The sequence below is a fragment of the Bos taurus genome, chromosome 6, assembly GCF_002263795.3.
Source record: "Bos taurus isolate L1 Dominette 01449 registration number 42190680 breed Hereford chromosome 6, ARS-UCD2.0, whole genome shotgun sequence".
In the NCBI taxonomy this organism is placed as follows: domain Eukaryota; kingdom Metazoa; phylum Chordata; class Mammalia; order Artiodactyla; family Bovidae; genus Bos; species Bos taurus.
The window spans coordinates 57,959,825-57,978,995 of NC_037333.1; the positions used below are offsets into that span (position 1 = coordinate 57,959,825).

Here is a 19,171-nt window from a genome sequence, read left to right on the forward strand (position 1 = left end):
TTCAATTCCACATATGAATAAAAATATTTTACTCTGATTTACTCCCCTCTCTCACCCCTTTTCCCTAAAAGTTAAGAAGAGTAAAAATAATCTGCCTGGTTGGTGTTTTGCTATAATTCAGAGAAAGTGAGGAAATGTCATTTTTCTCTTACTGAAGTATAAGAAGTTTATATGAAGTATAAACCTTCATACTGCTCACTAAACCTTGTGCCTTGAGGCAGACTAGACTTTGGATTGTCGATCCTATTAAGATTTGCAAGAACTGGGAGCAGAGTACGCCCTCCCCCACCCACCCATTCTGTGCTGTAGATCTCTGCTACTTATTGTCAATGCATTGCTGGCAAAGCCATCAGCAGCTCCCTGAGTCTCCTATTTTTTTCTTATTTATAAAATTGGCGATACTTATATGTAAAACATGAAATGGCAGGTGTATATAAAATGCATGTGTAAAGGAGTTGTTTTTACCAATACTGCCAAAGAGGTTGAAAACTAGAATTTAATTCAGGAAATGAGAAAATAAAATTTTTTAAAGTATTCCTTCATATTCTTCTGTTCCTAAAGGAAGAATACTTCTGAAGAAGGTGTATTTTTTTCTTTAATGAAAATTATCATCTAAAAGACTCCTTACAGATTAAGAAGTACTTAAAATCAGTAGTCCCTCTGCCGTGTTCTAACAGAAACTTTTCATGACTTCTGAGCCTGGTAGAAAGAGAGCTTTTTACTTTTGTTTGCACAGAGGGGCATGACATTTGCTGTTTCCAAAGAGTTTGTTTATAAATGCACCGCGCCTTCCTGCACTTGGAACTCCACCCTTGGTATGAAGATTCCTTTGACTTGCCATCGCCCTGTCACGGACGGTCGCATTTTTTTTTTCATATTAATGAATAGTGAAACAGAGACTCACCCACGTTTCATGCAGTCACTCCGTCCACTTAAACCATCTTGTAATGGAAAACTTCACCAAAACTATTGCCAATAAAATGAGAAACTATTAGTTCTCACTTTCATAGGAAGTGATAGCATTGGAAAATTATCCAAACCCTGTGCCTTTTTCCTCATCATACTTAAAAAAAAATTTTTTTTTTGAGAATCAAAAAATTGTTATGCTGAGCCTAGTCAGTGGTAAAAGCTTGCTCAGAGAGCACGTTGATTCACGTCATCCATTCATCCAGTGTTCTCTGAGCACTTGGGCTGGACCATCATCTCCCACTCCACTGACACTTAAATAACCCACGACAAGTAAATAACTCACGTCATGGATGTGTGAACACTTGAATGCATGTTACCACAGAGGGAAAGAACCCTTCTTAATAACAGACCTTTTGGGAAAGTAACCCCCTTGCTGCCCTTAGTGGGGGTCAGGAATGGAGGAGACCTTTGCTGGAGTCAGTAGGGCTATGGATGCCCAGCAGTGGCCAGAGGACCTTTCTGCTTCATCACTACATGCAGCTGATGTGGATTTTGCTGGTTCAGGCATACCTATTTGCATTGCTTCATTAGAACACAGGAATGCTCTGGAACAGAGAGGAAGCAACTATTACCAGTGTGTATCCACCCAAGGCACACACCCCAGGCAAGCCCTGTGTCAGTCCTTATGCTGTGGAGAACCAGATTGTTGCAAGCTGATTGCAGAGTGGCTTATGTGCTCCACCCAAATGATTAAAGTAAACATGGCTCATAGAAGGTTCTGGTAAACATTGCTGTGAAGTTTGCTAGTGAGACAGTTTGAAGAACCACATTTCTTCACCCTCAGGCGAAGCAGGCAGACCAGAAATAGTTAACACTGGACTCAGTTGTGTGCCCCTGCACACAAAACAGCCCCCCTGCTTTTAGCCCCGGAGCCTTCCAAAGACCACGTGTCCAGTGTAGGGGACAGGGGGCATTCATGGGAGGGAAGACTCTCAGCAAAACTGTGCATAATGTTTATAAAATTCAGCTCTGTGTGGCTGTTTCTTTATGGCTTGAGAAACCTGAGACTGTTATTAAATTTGCAAATCCCCCAGGTTCTAAATTCCTGCTCTCCTTAAACTCACCCCACAGATAGAAAAATCCAGCAATGACAGCAAGTCCTCATCTTGCTTCCGATGTGGTTGCCAATAACTTGGTATTAAAATCTAGGTCATAGGGATGTCTTTTAAGACTAGGGCTGAAAATAAGGGAGAAGCTACATTTCTGTGAGTAGAAACAATGAACACTGCCTCCCATTTCCTGGAGTTTTTGTTTCTTGTACCAGAACTTTTGCCCTTTAGAAAATTATATCAAGCTGGCTAAACTTTAGAACTAGGAGAAATCTTTTTTCCTCCTGTAGTTAATTACTTCCTTAAGCCCTCATTGTACATAATGTGTAATTTCTGTTCACAAACCTTGTGCCTCTTGCTTTTGCCTCTTTTAACATTTCAGTTTCAATCTATTGCATATTCATATTACTGTATATTTTGAGCCTCTCATCTTGTGTTGCACCTATGTGTGTCTTATTCTAAAGAAAGGTAGAAATAGTCTTCATTTGATCTTCGATACATAATTCAAAACTATTTTTAAAAACAACAATTTGTTTTGTGTTTCCTGATTTTATATCCTCATGTCCTGGTTTTTAAGCAGTATTATTAGTGAAAATTCTCCCTCCCCACCTTTAAATTGCATTTAAATAATTTACCAAATGTTAGTAAGAAAAATTGGTGTTTTTGTTCTATATCTCATCACTTAGAGCCATGCTAGTCCAAGGTCAATCTATGGCATCTTGAGTCATTCCCCAGTAACTCAGAATCTGCATTTTAACAAGATTCCCAGGTGAATCTGTGTGCTTAGTAAAGTCTGAAGAATACCTGATAACATCAAAGCCCACTGAAGTAAACACCTGTCGTATACAGCAGGAAGAAAAGACTCTGGGACCACTGTGTGTGTTAAGTTCATCTCATAGGCATCTCATTGGGTCCAATTCTAATCTTAACATCACAGTCTCCTAGAAGATGAATATCCAGTTTTGACATATCCTCATGACACTTGCATGTCTAATATTTATTTAGTAATTTTTATTGCCTTTTTTTATAGAACTGTTTTTGAATATAATAGTTATTTTGAAAGTGCAGGAATGGGATTTTAAAGCCGCACTGATGAGTTGGATGCATAGCCAGGTGGAGATTCACCCGATGAGGCCCAGAGAAGAAAGGGTGTGATCTCAGTAATCCCAGTCAAAACCACTGCTGTCCCACAGTTATTAATAACTCATATTAGTGGCCACCGAAGGGGCCAGGAAGATTCAGAAATTAATAGTGCATTTAAGCTATTCAATTGTAAGTTCCCATTAGTGGGTTTTCTCAGTTGCATTGTGAGCTAGTGTTGCTTCAGAATCACAAATGCATCGAACTTTAGAGCCGGGAGAGAGGCACAGTATGTTATTTTTCACTCTTACTATAAAACATTCAAATATAAGTAATCCTCTGCAGGCAGACTTGACATGTTACCACTGAAAATATGTTCCCCTAAAACGCATGCAAGTAAAGGGTTTATGTTGAGTTTAATTTTTTTTAAGCATTCTACAACAGACTTTAAATTTTACTTAAGGGATAGAAGTAATTTTAATGAATTCCATGGCCAAGGACAGTACCCATAGTGTGCAATTACAATTGATTAATAGTTCAACCTGGTAAATGAGAGTTACATTATCTTGATATTATAAGAAAGGAATGTATTTGAAGATAAATTAAGTCAGTTATGAACAGATCTTAGGTTTGGAAGAGGACTGTTTATCTCACCTCCAGTATCTTGTTAGGGACAGGTTGTCCCCCGGTCTCTTGATGAAGGAGTAGCAAGGTGGAAAGGAGAGAGGACAAAGCCTCGGCTTGTATGCAAGTCCCTTCCAACATCACGTGTCCTTATTTGAGTCCTATTATATTTGCTCTTTCTTGTAGTTCTGTGTCATCCTCAGATTTGGAGGTTAAGTCATCTTCTACAGTGTCTCAAATTGTGAATAAATCTGTTGAACAAGTCGGGGCCAAGGACATGATCACCTTCATGTGGGTGGCCTTCTGTATATAAGTGTGTGGGGTGACTAGCCATCCTGAGTTGCATGATACTGAGGCATTTCCTCAGATGTCAGACATTTAGCACTAAAGCCAGGATTCGTGGTCACCTTAGCATGGATTGGTCAGTGGCTGGAGAGCATCCCAAGGCACCAGCACGTGGCTCTGTTTGTCCATGTTATCCACGAGCATATGGGGAATGTTCTATGTCTTTATGCTCAGGTGGAGCACCCTAAAGCCAAGGAGGGTATTCCTGCCAGTTAAGAAACCCCATCAGAAAAGCAATAAGGTTCCTTGGCTTGGCTGGTTCTTGGTGAATCCCAACTCCTAATGAGAAGGCCCATAAGCCTTTTATAACCTGTTTTAGAATTTTTCCAGGTGTCATCATCAATCTTTTGGATGTGGCCATCACTGTGGAGAGCGCAGGGGCGGTAGCAGTGTGTAGAATTAAACTTGAGATTTTTTGTGTGTGACATAGTTACCACCTTAACTTTAGTGCCTACGTTTATTAGACCAACTCTTTAACGGTATTTTTTTTAGTGTCAAGCATATATCTAAATCCAAACCATTTATGAAAGTCCATGTAACTGAATGTGCCTTGTTGTGTATTTTCATCTTATTTCATGTTTCACGCAAACACACCTGTCCGTTGACATGTTTCTGTCTTTTCTAATAGTCATACCCGTCTAATTACATGGAGTCGATGAAGCCCAACAAGTACGGCGTCATCTACTCCACGCCATTGTCGGATAAGTTCTTCCAGACGCCGGAAGGCCTGTCTCACGGGATGCAGATGGAGCCGGTGGACCTCACGGTCAACAAGCGGAGCTCGCCGCCCTCGGCCGGGAACTCGCCGTCCTCCCTGAAGTTCCAGTCCTCCCACAGGCGCGCCTCGCCCGGGCTGAGCCTGCCCTCGTCCAGCCCGCCGGGGAAGAAGTACTCGCCGCCGCCGCCGCCCGGCGTGCAGCCCTTCAGCGTGCCGCTGTCCATGCCGCCGGTGATGGCCGCGGCCCTGTCCCGCCACGGCATCCGGAGCCCGGGCATCCTGCCCGTCATCCAGCCCGTCGTCGTGCAGCCTGTCCCCTTCATGTACACCAGCCACCTCCAGCAGCCGCTCATGGTCTCCTTGTCGGAGGAGATGGAAAATTCCAGTAGTAGCATGCAAGGTACCTTTCTGTTCTGCAACTCATCCACACTGCTACCGCCCCCGCGCTCTCCACCCCGCATTAATCCGGACTTGTAGGTCTTCACTACCAGGGAGTCTGAGGGAGCAGAGGAAGCAAGGGGCGGAGAACTGCTGTACTCTGAAAAGGAAATATTCGACTGAGAGACTGCCTGAGGCATTTCCTTTTTCTAAGTGTTGATCCTGGAAGAGCTCCCGAGAATCAGGCTGTCTGTTGTTTAATGCCATGAAACGATTAGTTTCACTATGTACTTGTCAACTTTGGGATAACAAGAATCTTGACTTGACATTTTGCTTTATTGAATGCCAGCATGGTTCTAGGTGCAAAAGTCTCCTAAGAATTATTTTTAGTCCAGGGCTCCCCAGCCTCCAGGCTCTAATGCCAGATGGTCTGAGGTGGAGCTGACATAATAATAGAAATAAAGTGCATGATAAATGTAACGGGCTTGATTCACCCACACCCCACACTCCCCACCCCAGTCCATGGAAAAACTGTCTTCCACAAAACCGGTCCCTGGTGCCACAAAGATTGGAGATGGCTGCTTTAGACCATGTGGTAACTAATTGCTATTAAAAGCCAGCTTGTTTACTGATTGGTCAGAGGCAGCAGGTTGTTTTAAAAGGAGATAACCAAAAGTCAAAAGGAAGAAATCCCCTGGGGGCCATGTCTTAAAAGTCCAACTTCCTACATAGTGTTTGCTAACAAAGTAAGAATTCCAGCCCCAGGTTCATTTCTGCTGTCATTTTGCCAAAGGTAGATACTCACACATGAGTGTGGTAGCTAGAAGCTGTGGGATAAACTTTTAAAGGCTGACATTGGTAAAGTGTACATAGAGTAACTTTTCTATTTTTATTTTTTAGTACCTGTAATTGAATCATATGAGAAGCCTATATTGCAGAAAAAAATTAAAATAGAACCTGGGATCGAACCACAGAGGACAGATTATTATCCCGAAGAAATGTCACCCCCTTTAATGAACTCAGTGTCCCCCCCGCAAGCATTGTTGCAAGAGTAAGTATACTGAGGTCTACCCGGCAGTTGCATAGCAGCGTGCATCTCAGAACTGGAATGGAAGCCCGAGCTTCCGACGAGGGATGTGGTGTGGATTGCTAGGACCGCCTGGTCGTTTGGGGCAGCCCCTGGGCCAGATGGAATCTCTCCAGATCAATGTGCTCTGTTATACTCCTTGTGTCACTTTTCAGTGAATCGGTCACCCTTCATTTTGCCACTTTACCCCTTAAATCGTTTTTATCCTGTTTTTTTCTGTCCTTCCAGACTATGTGTATATAGTCCTCCCATCATCTTTATCCCAATGTGGATTGAATTTGGTGTTCTAGATATCCCACTTAAGGTTGGATCCTGAAAACTCTTTATGGGATCACTGTCCTTCCTATTGTCAGTTCTTATAAAGCACAGTGTTTCTGTGATGGGGTATGGCTTTGATCAAAAATTTCAGGCCAACCACAAAGCCCAGGAAAGATTCTCCAAAACCAGTCCTATGGCAACAGAAAGTTGACAATGTTGCTCAGAGAAGCTTGGCTTTGAAAGAACTCCTTCTCCAGTCTTTTTCATTGTGTGTGCCCTAGAATGTTCAATCTGCTTTAGAATGCCATCCAGTAGAAAGTTTACACTGTATATCCATCAGTATCCGGGCACCTGAACAGTGGTTTAACTTGCTGTCATATGAGGGCGTCACACACGGGCTATATAACGTCATTATTGTGGTTTGCACTATCCTTGACTTCTCCCAGGGTTTACACTGGGGGCTGAGCTTGCAGTAGGTACAGACATCATCTTCGGGCCCAACATCTTTGATCCCAGCTCTGCTCTCTGCCATATGTGTGACCTTGGCCTAGCCACTTAGTCCTTTGCCCCTGCTCTCTCTTTATTTACGTTATTGGTTATAATTAATTTTTCTTATGTTATGGTCCTTTCAACATCGGGTTTAAGGACCAGCTGCCTAGTACAGAGGAAGTCACTTTCCTCCCCATATCACTTTTTCTCCAGCTTTTCTGCCCCCCTTTCTACTTTATCTTCTGCATTCCTCTCTCCCTTATATAACAAATTCTGTAACAGAATATGAATTCTCTGGTTTTAGAACAGCTGTTTTCTGAAACTTCAAATAAATTCTGCTTGTATCTACATTCAACCCAAGTAGGTGCATTCGTAATAGCTCATGGGTTAATTATCATTTGAACCAAATCAGTTTTTTTTCTTTTTTTTGCGGGGGTGGGGTGGGGGGGTGAAGTTCATCCACGCTCTGATACATGAGAAGAAGAAAATGAATCTCCTGCCCCAGCTGCACCAGTAGGGAGACTGTCTGATGGTCTTTTCATTGTTACCCTTCACAATTGCATAGCACTCCTTTCCCACAAAATTTTTTTAAAAAAAGGAGCTTTTCCAAGTGTTTTCAAAGGAGTTATTTCATTTTCCCAAAACAAGCATGTGAGAGTCAGAGCAACTAGAGAACTGATGAGCCAAGACATAGTGAGTCTCCTGTAATCACACCATTAACAACAGCAGAGGGCACCTGGGCTGATCTCCTGGTTCCAGATGTGTGCTCTTCCTGCCAGTTTTAGATCATATCTAGCCAGTTGCATCTGCTTCTGTACTTGAGTGGAAGGAAAAACAGACCAACCAAAATGGGGGGCTTCCCTGGTGGCTCAGTGGTAAAGAATCCACCTGCAATGTAGGAGACATGGGTTGGATCCCTGGGTCAGGAAGATCCCTTGGAGGAGGAAATAGCAACCCACTTCTCTTGCCTGAAAATCCCATGGACAGAAGAGCCTAGTGGGCTACAATTTATGGGGTCGCAAAGAGTCAGACACAATTTAGTGACTAAACAACAACAAACCAAAATGGACACGGCTGAATTGCCTCTTTTTTAGAATGAGGTATGTCTCTGCAAGGTAACTGGTAACATGGCTTAGCACTTGTAATTGTTCATGAACAGATGATAAAAAAGATGCTCTAAAGCCAGCTGCTCACAAAGGGAGGGGTCCATTGACTATAAGGGGTTATTCCAAAGTCTAAGTTATTATGAATTACAATGTAACACATTTCTGAAGAAGAATATTTGAAGGCAATATTCTGTGCTCTGAATGCTGCTGAAAAGAAAGCATCTCTTTTTTAAGTAATATTCTTTTGATGATCTCAAGTTAAATGGCTTTTAATGATTAATAAGTAATGTCCTTCTTCTAATGCTGATCTAAGAATGCATTTTGTCTCTCAGAAAATTGAACAGAGTAGCCACAACTGGAACATGTACTCTTTAAGTAATTCTCTCACAGATGTGATTAAGTAATGTCTTGGAGTATGCCCAGTAGCAGCCCACATAGGAAACCAGCTAGCCAGGAAAGAATCACTGGAAACCAAATGCCTGGTACCATTTCAATGAGGCAGCCCCAATATTTGCCTTAGGAAGCCATTCCTTTTCAGGGGAGGACTACAGCTTTGAAATCCATTTTGCTTAATCATAAAGTTGTAGCTTTAGAAATATTTATAAAGTCACTTGGATTCCTTTTGTTATTTATTTACATGTATGAAAGTGTATTTAGAACAAAATCTTGAAGATCAGGTTTCCCCATTGAGTTGTGTGCATGAAATTGTAGCAAACTTCACACGAATGAGCTTGGACTTCCCCGATGGTCCAGTGGTTAAGAATCTGCCTGCCAATGCAGGGGACACAGGTTCGATCCCTGGTCCAGGAAGATTCCACATGCTTCATGGCAACTAAGCCTGTGGGCCATAACTACTGAGCCCACGAACCCTAGAGCCCGTGCTCCAAAATAAGAAAAGCCACCTCAATGAGAAGCTCTTGCACCCCAACTAGAGAGCAGCCCTCATTCTCCTATGACTGGAGAAAGCCTGTGAAGACCCAGTGCAGCCATTAATAAACAGCGGAAAAATTAAAAAGAGGGATCAGCTTAATTCAAAACAATGACCAGGTCTCTGGTATTTACTAGGTATTCTAACTTCCTACTTATAAAGATCTCAAAACAACCTCCTTAAAAATAAGCCGTGAAGAGAGCAAGGATGAATGAAATCCCAAGATCCTGAGCCTCAACCTATACCAATGTCTCGCCCTTTGAAGATGGACTGCTGACCCCTCTCAAGAGTATTACTGACTTCCGATGCTGCCAGCATCTCTGGACCCTAGAGTAGAGATTCATGATCTGGTGTTAGGACATCCCCCCCAAAATTCCTCAAGACTAGACAACTGTAAGGACGAAGTTTGCAAGTGGATTTCTGAACCTTGAAATATCAACAGCTACCGTTGAGCAGATTTTTCATCTGCACCAAATGTTAAGTGCTTTGTGTGCATCACTCACAGCAGCCTTCTGAGATCCAATTAATACACCCATTTTACAGAGAGGAAACTGAGGCACGGAGAGTGTAACTACCTTGCCTGGGGTCTACCTTTTAGGGTACCTTTTTTGAGCCTGACATTTTTACAAAGTAACTGAAGCAGTGATCATAATTACTACCCAGAAACTATTTGATTCCCAACCTTTAAAATCTAATAACTGGGAGAGACTTCTGAACTCATCTGGGATTCTCTCCCAGTGTCTCAGAAGCACATAAGATACGTTTAACTGTTCATTTTTTTCCTTCAGCACTTTATTTCCTAAAGTTCTCTTAAGATGAAAATTTTGAGTCATGACATTAAAGTTGAAATTTTAAAGTAAACTGATAAACTTTTTTTTTTATTGAAGGATCTTAATAATGGGCTTTTATATATAAAAAAACTGTCCATAAATCTCTTCACTTATCTATTTTCTGTTACTTATACATTTATGTAACTGAAGTCCTTGTTCCCAACCCCACCCCCAACCCCCTACTAGTTCATGTTCACTTTTCCATGTATCTAAACTGGCTAAACTTCATTCTTCCCTATCATCCCTCTAAGCATCAGGATAGGAAGGTAAAGTGAAAGTGAAGTGAAGTCGCTCAGTTGTGTCCGACCCTCAGCGACCCCACGGACTGCAGCCTTCCAGGCTCCTCTGTCCATGGGATTTTCCAGGCAAGAGTACTAAGTGATACTCAAAACTGACAGTTTAAAAAAAAAAAAAAGAAACACAGTTTTCTTTGCTAATAATTGAGAAATAAGTAAGGTCACTCGAGATAAAATGAACCTTTTTATTCTCTTCCTAGTCACTTCTTTGGGTGCCTGAAAAAGTTGTTGATAAGAGATGTATTTATTAATATATTTTTACCAAGATAAATAAGTTTTATTTCAGGAACTAAGTATTTATTTTCCTTTCCACCAGTCTTTCCCCCCTACCCGCCCCCTATGTTCTTGTATAACATTTTAAGAAGTTTAGATTCACACTTTGTCTTTTGTCCCAGTTAGAGACCCAACTACATAAGCTTGTAATGTATCAAGTAATTAGTAATTAGGGAAGCGAATGGATGGATTAGAACTTGTTAATTACTTACATCAATCAGCAGGAGAAGCCTGAGAAAACTACAAATTTTTTCTGGCTCTTCCTCATCTGCCATTTCTCTCCACCAACTTCCTTTCTGAAAAAGAGGAAGTTCATAGTAATGATGTTTAACAGGATTTTATTTCAAACCCCTCCCCCCACCCTGGAAAGGTATGAAGGCACAGGAAAAGGCGGGTGTGGGAGAGGAGGCAGGAAGGTGGGGAGGATGGCAGGCATCTGCTGAGGGCCCTGGAGCTGCACCTGGGTTCTGGGTGAGGTGCTCCCTCGCCTGACCACTAGCCCTGCCTCAAGTTCTCTCCCAAGGAGGAATACCAGTGACAGTAAAGGTCTGAGTTTGTTAAGACAGCATGCCAACTTTTTTTTTTGTTTTTTGAAGATCAAAATCAAATGTAAGTCTCTTTAAGAGACTCAAACTAAATGCCAGTTACATAGAGGATAAAATAGATACATCCTACAGTGTGGTTGCCTGAGACTTAGGAGTTTGACCTCTTATGTTTTCCCCGAAAGAACAGTAAACAGAAACCAGAGCGGCCTGTGAGAAGACACAGTACAGTGTTTAGCCTCCGACCACCAAATTCTGCAAAGCAAATTTCTATTGAGGGAAAGACCCTCCCAGCACTCCACACCTCCCTCTAGCATAGCACCTAACCCTTCTTACTGTCATTACTTATCTACATGTCTGTCTCCCCCTAGAGTGTGAGCTCCTCCAGGGCAGGAACCCTGTTTTTATTCATCTTTGTGTCCCGGTGCCAAGCACAGTGCCTGGCTCATGGTAGGTGCTCACTCCATGTTTGTTGAATGAATATAGCAGTGCTTCTTGGGTTGATCAGCTAATTTCTTTCTGTTTATTTTGTTGGGTTTTTTGTTTGTTTGTTTCTGCCCAGTGTTGTTAATGCTTTTGGTAGCCTGAAGACAAGGATCTTGCACCTCACCATTTTGCATTTGACATTGGCTTTCCTAGGAATCACCCTTCAGTCATCGTGCAGCCCGGGAAGAGACCTTTACCTGTGGAATCCCCAGACACGCAAAGGAAGCGGAGAATACACAGATGTGATTATGACGGATGCAACAAAGTGTACACTAAAAGCTCTCACTTGAAAGCACACAGAAGAACACATACAGGTATTAAGAGACTCGCTTCATTTACCTTCTTAAGAAGTACTGGAATGGAGTGTTAAATGTTCCATCTTTGAGAGATTACTACAGAGAAATTTTTTCAGGCATCTTGAAAGTTACCATAGTCAGCTACAGCTGTCTCTCGTCAGTTGTGAAGAATGATGTTTCTGATGATGATGTGTTTTTATAATAGAACATAGTCAGGGTTATCTGCATAACAAGGTCTCTCACAACCACGTGCAGTTCTCTGGTCTCTGTAGTAAGAGGGAGAGAAGGGCATGACGGTTCCACTGGGAGCAGAGGGGAAAGTGCCCTTAACCATGGGCCTGTGTTATCAAAGATGTGGCCTTCATGTAGGCTGTCATTTAATAAATGTTGTATGTTAAAGAATAGTTCTTCATGCAGAACAAGTAAATGCAACAGTTAATAGAAATGGAATTCAAATGGAAATGGAAGTCATTGAAGGGAAGAAAAGTAAAGAAATATTGGTAATTATCATCTTCTAAAAGTGAGGGAGCTTGTATGCCATTGTCTGCCATATTTGTTCTAGGGTATTTTCCAGCTTGCCAGGTGTTGAATGTAGAGCAGGCGAGGCAGATCTTATAAAAACTGTTAAATAGGTGAAGAAAACAAAGTTGTCCCCTGGGCTCATGAACAAAACATCTTAAGGAATTCATACAAAACTATTTTAAACAAACCTGATTAATCGCAGTTAGCAGTGGTGATTAATGTTTATGGGAGGCCTCATCTGACATGACCTAAAGTCTTCGATGTGAAAATCTAGCATAATAGTCATCTGCCTCTCTGTACATTTCCTTAACACAGAATGTAGGGGTTTTGGAGCCTTGTGAGTCATTCTGGTTAGAAATATTTACAAAGAGAACAATCTGGGATTCGGAAGAGGAAAGGAACTAAAGTGTCTGGCAGAGTGGAAGTGAAGTTTTTTAGTACATCCTGCAGAGGAGGCAGAGGAATCCATCCTGCACACAACTGTCCTTCGGTTTCTTCATAGTGTTACTGTGGAGAGAGCTGAGGGCAGCAACCTTGCGGTTAGGGGATCACCCAAAGATTCGGGAATGCCTCTCCAGGGGCATGAATGGGACCTGAGAGGTGGATGTTACCACATGCCAGCATAAGATTAAAAAGACACTCGGTATTTGGATAACAATTTAGATGTAGGAAAAATTATCTCTTACATGTATATTCTGTGCAATAAAGTAGGTAGGATAAATTCTGAGTATCATCGAAATTCTAAGGAATGGCAGTCCTTTAAGGTTTCTGGAAAACTGAGGAGACAGTAAATGGAAATGAATCTGTGATGCCCATTACCCATTATTACTAGTTTAAACAGGTAAAAGTGCTGTTAGCTACCTTTTTATTAATAAAGACCTTCATACTGACTGTCCTTGTGACTTCCCCACAAGTAAGTAAATAAGTAAGTGAAAGGCACTCAGTTAGTTGTCCAACTCTTTGCAACCCCATGGACCATACAGTCCATGGAATTCTCCAGGCCAGAATACTGGAGTAGGTAGGTAGCCGTTCCCTTCTCCAGGGCATCTTCTCGACCCAGGGATCAAACCCAGGTCTCCCACATTGCAGGCAGATTCTTTACCAACTAAGCCTGTGACTCCCCAACAAGGGTCTTCTTTTTCTCACCTGTGAATTATCCTCGCCCAGGAGAGAGTTGCAGAAACCTGACATCCCCTGACAGGGTGGGGAGAAATTACTCTGTTTTCATTAAAGCATTATACTTAGGCATTGGTGGTGTTGTCTAATCAAAAAGCAAAATGTTGAAATCCCTGACAAATATTTCAGTTCATAGGGACTAAGGGACTTTACATTTTTAGAAAACTATTGAATAAGAAAATCCCACAGACTTTGAATTTGGGCTTCTCATTGAATGGATAATGCTTCATGTAGCTAAATTCCTAAATAGGTTTACAACTTGAAGGTTGGCAAATACAGATCACTGTGTATTAAGAACAAGTTTGTCGCTAATATTGAGGGCAAACCCAAAATTATTTAGTAGCCCCTTAGAGTGGGTTTCAGTGCCATAAATATGCTTTGCTGCTGCTGCTGTTGCTAAGTTGCTTCAGTCGTGTCCGACTCTGCGACCCCATAGATGGCAGCCCACCAGGCTCCGCCGTCCCTGGGATTCTCCAGGCAATATGCTTTAAGAACTCTTAAAAATCCACTCTTCCCCCCTTTTGGGGATCAGAAAGCCAATTACATATTAAGACAGTTTCTTTTTCTTGTATGTCCCCTAGTGGTTCATTCATACGGCACTATTATTGAGGAACAAATGTTTGATCATATCTTGGAAATAATGTTTGTCAAGAGCTATTTTTCTTAACTTCTTATTTTATATTGGAGTACGGCCTGTTAACATGGGCTTCCCTGGTGGCTCAGATGGTAAAGAATCTGTCTGCAATGCAGAAGACCCGAGTTCAATCCCTGGGTTGAGAAGATCCCCAGGAGAAGGAATGATTACCCACTCCAGTATTCTTACCTGGAGAATCCCAAGAACAGAGGAGCTTAGTGGGCTATGGTCCATGGGGTCACAAAGAGTCAGACACAACTGAGTGACTAAGCTCAAAGCCTATTGAGAGTGTTGTAATAGTTTCAGATGGACAGCAAAGGTGCTGAGCCTTACATATACGCATATGCATTCCTCCCCCAAACTCCCTTCCCACTGTCAAGAGCTTTACCTCAAAAATATTTGCTGTCTTTAATTGTTAATATCCTTTTGTTATTAGAAAAAAAAATAAGCTCCTTTCCCCCACCTCTCTGCAGGAGAAAAACCCTACAAATGTACGTGGGAAGGATGCACATGGAAATTTGCTCGGTCTGATGAACTCACAAGACATTTCCGGAAACACACTGGAATCAAACCTTTCCAGTGTCCAGACTGTGACCGCAGCTTCTCCCGCTCCGACCACCTTGCTCTGCACAGGAAGCGCCACATGCTCGTGTGAACACCTCCGCCGCCCGCCTCAGCGTGGCCCCCCACCCTCCAGCTCTCTCTCTATCCTCCTTCCCATCAGCTAACTCATTTTTTACATGTACATTTTAATTTCGATTCAGCTGGTCTGAATCTGAATTTATATCATTCAAACTTCCATATGGTCAGTAGTAAATATCCTCTAATCCTCCCTCCTCTCCTTACCACGGGTCAGACCTAAAGAATGTGAACACTTTTTTTTTTTCTGGGGATGCTAAGCAAACCCTTCTTAGAGATACGTTTAATGTAATGAAAACAAGGGAACATGTAAACTAACATAACCAATTGTCGGTTTCTCCATGTATTCCTCAAGAGAACATCAAAGTAAATGTATTAGACGTACAGTATCCAGCCTGCTAGTCCTTGCCAGAGACATCCAGACCTATGTGCCCTGTGATCATGTTTGGTGCTCCACAGCAAAAAGAATGGCATCAGCTTTCACAGATACCTAGACTTGCAGCCAGCTGTCTGGCTAGTACAGTCAGCTCTTCCATTGTCCTTCACGTATCTGGCTTGTCAACTTGAATTTGTCACTTCATCTAAATGTACATCCTTTAACCTCCTTTGTGCCTGCAGCTACTTGGGAGGTCTTTGCCACCACTGGGAAGGGAGCCAGAGCTGCTGATTTAGGTGGGTGATGTCTGTCAGTTGAGGGGATGGATGCTCTATTTGCCTAGCATGGAGTTGGAGCAAAGAGGCATGGAACAGAAGCAGAGCAGGGTGGGCAGAGGAGGAAGCCATCTATTCCTGCTGGGCAAGGGCTTTCTGGTGAGACTTCATCATTTTGTAGCTGGGCAGAGCATTCAGAGTTTCAGTCTCTCTGCATGTTCAGCTGTGCAGAATCCTATTGCAAAGGACTTCTCCATGCACCTGTCTCCGTTTCTACAATGTCCTTAATGTGGATCACCAAGCGTTGATCATAGGAATGCCACAAAAATATCTGCCCAGAAATGGTAAAAAAAATCTTTTGGGTAAGGATATGAATGGCCTTCTTTTATCCCACCTATTTAATAGCTTTTTTGCAAACAGGAAAACTTTGAGTGGTAATTGTATTCCCCTATCCAATTAATCATGGAACCTTCATATGGAAACTTTTCTGTTTGAGCTGCAAAGTGCCTATTGGCTGTCATCTGTGTTCAAAATACATATCATAAATAAGCGTCTGCTAATGCTTTAATAGATTCCTTCGATCTAAGACCTGAGTGACACTATTTGTAAATATAAATAGTTGTGAAGCACACATACCTTTCTTGATTTCTGAAAAATCTGGAAAACCACAGTTCAGGGATTCATAAATGTAGCTCAAATTCCCAAATGTTTACTGTCAGAGCTGGCGATTTCCTGTCATTATCAAATATCCCATCAGGAAAGAACAAACTGAAAATGACTCGTGTTTATGTTGAAGATTAATAGCACCATTATTTTAGGGGAAGTTTTTCAAAAGCAGGCTTTTGAGCACTATAGTGTAAATGCCAATAAAAATAATCTACGCATAGAAATGCCATTGGTCCTAAATTTGAAGAAAGTGGGCGACGGTGGTCTAGTGTGGGAGCATGTAAGTAAATGCGCATTCATCCCTCGATAAAGGAAGGAGGAGCAGAGAGAAGGACGGAATCCTGAAGATTCATCCCAGCCACAACTCAGGATCCAACGCAACCGTAACTGGGAGGAATATACTGTTCAGTTGTTTTTAAAACACCAGTGCATGAGTGATTCTGGAGGCCTGCGATCGTGTGGGGAGCTTACTTTGATGGCGCCATGTTAATAAAAGTGAGTTGTAGGGACTGCGCACCTAAGAGATCCCGCTTATCAGCCCTCAGATCCAACTGAAAGGAGATGTAGTTGAGAAATGCAGAGTAATTTGTTATGTGGCACTTGGTTTTATTTTCTTTATTTTTTTCTTAAGCACTGCAAAATTTGTTTAGAATATTAAACCATCCTTATGAGGCTTTTTTTTTTTTTTGCAACTATGACGTGAATTGAGGGATTTCTTTTGAAAAATGGCTCTTGGAAAAGTAGGTATTGTCTATATTGTAGATGCTTAGTCACATTCATGCCAAAGTGTCGATAGTTTGAAATGGTTCTTCCACAACACACCGAAGAATAAAGTTGGAGTGCAAAGAACATTTTTTTTTTTTTTAAATGAGCTAACCAGTTTGTGCATGTTCTAACCCATCTTGAGGATGGGAAAAGAGTCAAAAAAGGGTAGAAAGTTGATCTTTGCATAATTAGCTTTGAGTCAAAGTCCAGCTGATAGAAAGCTTCATGGGTTCTCATGAAATTTAATTCGTGTTTGCTATAGCATATTTAAATTTTTTTCAAAAAAGCAAGCAGGACCCTGCAAAGACTTATTACATTAGTATTCAACTGATTAGATATGGTAACAAAGATACACTTCATAACAAGGATACACTTCAACTCTGAAAGTAAAGCAACCCAGGAAGCTTTTTTCTGTTCCCATGCTTGCCTTTATACTTCAGTTACCAATTGGCTGTTAACCAAATTTTCCTTTTTTATATATATTTGTATTTTAATATGATAGTTGAGAAATTTAGTATCTTAGTAATTTTTAGCTGTTATTGTGGAAGACCTCCAAGACAAGATAAGGTACCCTTGAACATGTGGTTTTAATGATATGCCATGTTACTATCAATGGTGATTTTAATTTTTAATATTTTAAATTGATGAGAATGATTTGTAAACATGAAGTTGGTGTTGTATAAATTCTGTTGGTTATAGAATTTCTTTGATGATTATCCAAGTGTCCTCCTGGGGCAGAAGTCAGAAAAATTAAATCTGCAACCATCATAATTTTAGAGTTCTAAAATGTGAACCTATGTCATAAATGGGCATTAACATTCTAAATCACCTGGTTTGGAGAATGTGTTAGCAGCATAGCTATGTTCAACTAAGGAAATGGCTAAATACCAGAAGTTTCCAGAGCCTTGGAACAGATTTACAGGGGAACTCTATATGTATGTGTATATTTTATTAAACACCCATCTGCACTATTCAGTGTTGCACTAATGTGGAATTTGAAAAACTATATTGCTGATACTGTATATCTGCACATCATTCCTGATTAGATTGTTTAAAAGACAATCTCAAAGGTCTAAGGTTTTAAAATAATTTGGTTGGTTTGAAAATACACAGTCATCTTGAAGGAATCACTGTCATGCATGAAGTTGCTCAGAGTGGTCTTTATTCTCTTCTTGGTCAAGGTTAACAATTTCTAAATGATTGCAAATTCACTTAAATAATACATTTACAAAGCCATTTTACATGCATTAAACGAGGGCTACAACAATATTATGTTTTACAAATACTAGCACTTTTTTTTTTGCTGTTATGTACTTAGTGTTAGAGGGTCAAAATAATCTTTCTGCTTAGCATCTCTTAAACCATACCTGCAAATATAGCAGGATTATTACATTTACAGTACTTTAATACTTGTATAAACTATGCAGAAATTTTTAATAAAGTGTAATATATTTTATAAGCTAATAAGACTGAATGGGTAAAGGTTTTTAGCATGCATTAGTATACTTGCAAATACTGAAACATTTTGGTAATCTTTCTTACTAAAGATGTGAATGTTTAATGTTCCTTCTCTGTTTCTACTCTGTAGTCCAATGGGAATTCAGTAATGACATTTTGTCATGTCAAACTGTGAACATAAATTTGTACTGTACAGTCCTCATATACTATATACAGTATGCAATATATGTATTATATACTTGTTAATAAAACCATCAGAATATTAAATGTGATCATGTGATTACTATATATACAGTGATCACTAGGAACAAAACTTACTAGCAAAGTAACCTGAAAGAGACCCTTAGTTACAAATTTCAAAGTAAATCATCTTTTAATAGGCAGTCATTAATGGAGGGAAAGAAAAGCAGCTCTAACTGGGGGATACACTATATGAGTTAACTCAACCTTAAAGCTGTGTCCCTGGTCTTCTGATAAGAAATTTTCTAAGTACAAACCATAAACTTGGAGACAAGCCAGTATGAACCTCACCTAGTGCATTCTTGGAATATTTTATTATGATCCTGCTGCTGCTGCAAAGTCGCTTTAGTCTTGTCTGACTCTGTGCAACCCCATAGATGGCAGCCCACCAGGCTCCTCTGTCCCAGGGATTCTCCAGGCAAGAATATTGGAGTGGGTTGCCATTTCCTTCTCCCTATTATGACCCTACCTACCTCCAAAAAGAATTTTCAGTTTCATGTGTGTAATAACTTTAAATTTTTTAATAAAAGATCAAAATTCATAACTTGGACAGTGGGGAGTCAGAAATTATATCTGGATAAACATGATTTCTTTAAACCTTCAATAAGCCATGTCTGTGGACACTGCTGTGTCCTTCACATTTAGAGTTTCTAAGACAAAACCTCT

The 19,171-nt window shown here is 40.9% G+C and overlaps 1 protein-coding gene across 9 annotated transcripts in view; it reads left to right on the forward strand.

The window, feature by feature from the left end:
- Window positions 1-18,532, forward strand: part of KLF3 (KLF transcription factor 3) — a 35,510-nt gene extending 16,978 nt beyond the window's left edge. For 8 of the 9 annotated variants that reach the window (XM_059887538.1, XM_024993244.2, XM_005207873.5 and 5 more), the window contains 4 exons: window positions 4,696-5,185; window positions 6,064-6,214; window positions 11,612-11,772; window positions 14,560-18,532. In XM_059887538.1, coding sequence (XP_059743521.1) covers window positions 4,696-5,185; window positions 6,064-6,214; window positions 11,612-11,772; window positions 14,560-14,741 — 984 coding nt within the window. In that variant the 3' untranslated portion in view covers window positions 14,742-18,532. The remainder of the gene's footprint in view (window positions 1-4,695; window positions 5,186-6,063; window positions 6,215-11,611; window positions 11,773-14,559) is intronic. The other variant, NM_001205978.1, reaches the window with a different exon arrangement.
- Window positions 18,533-19,171: the final 639 nt, after the last annotated feature.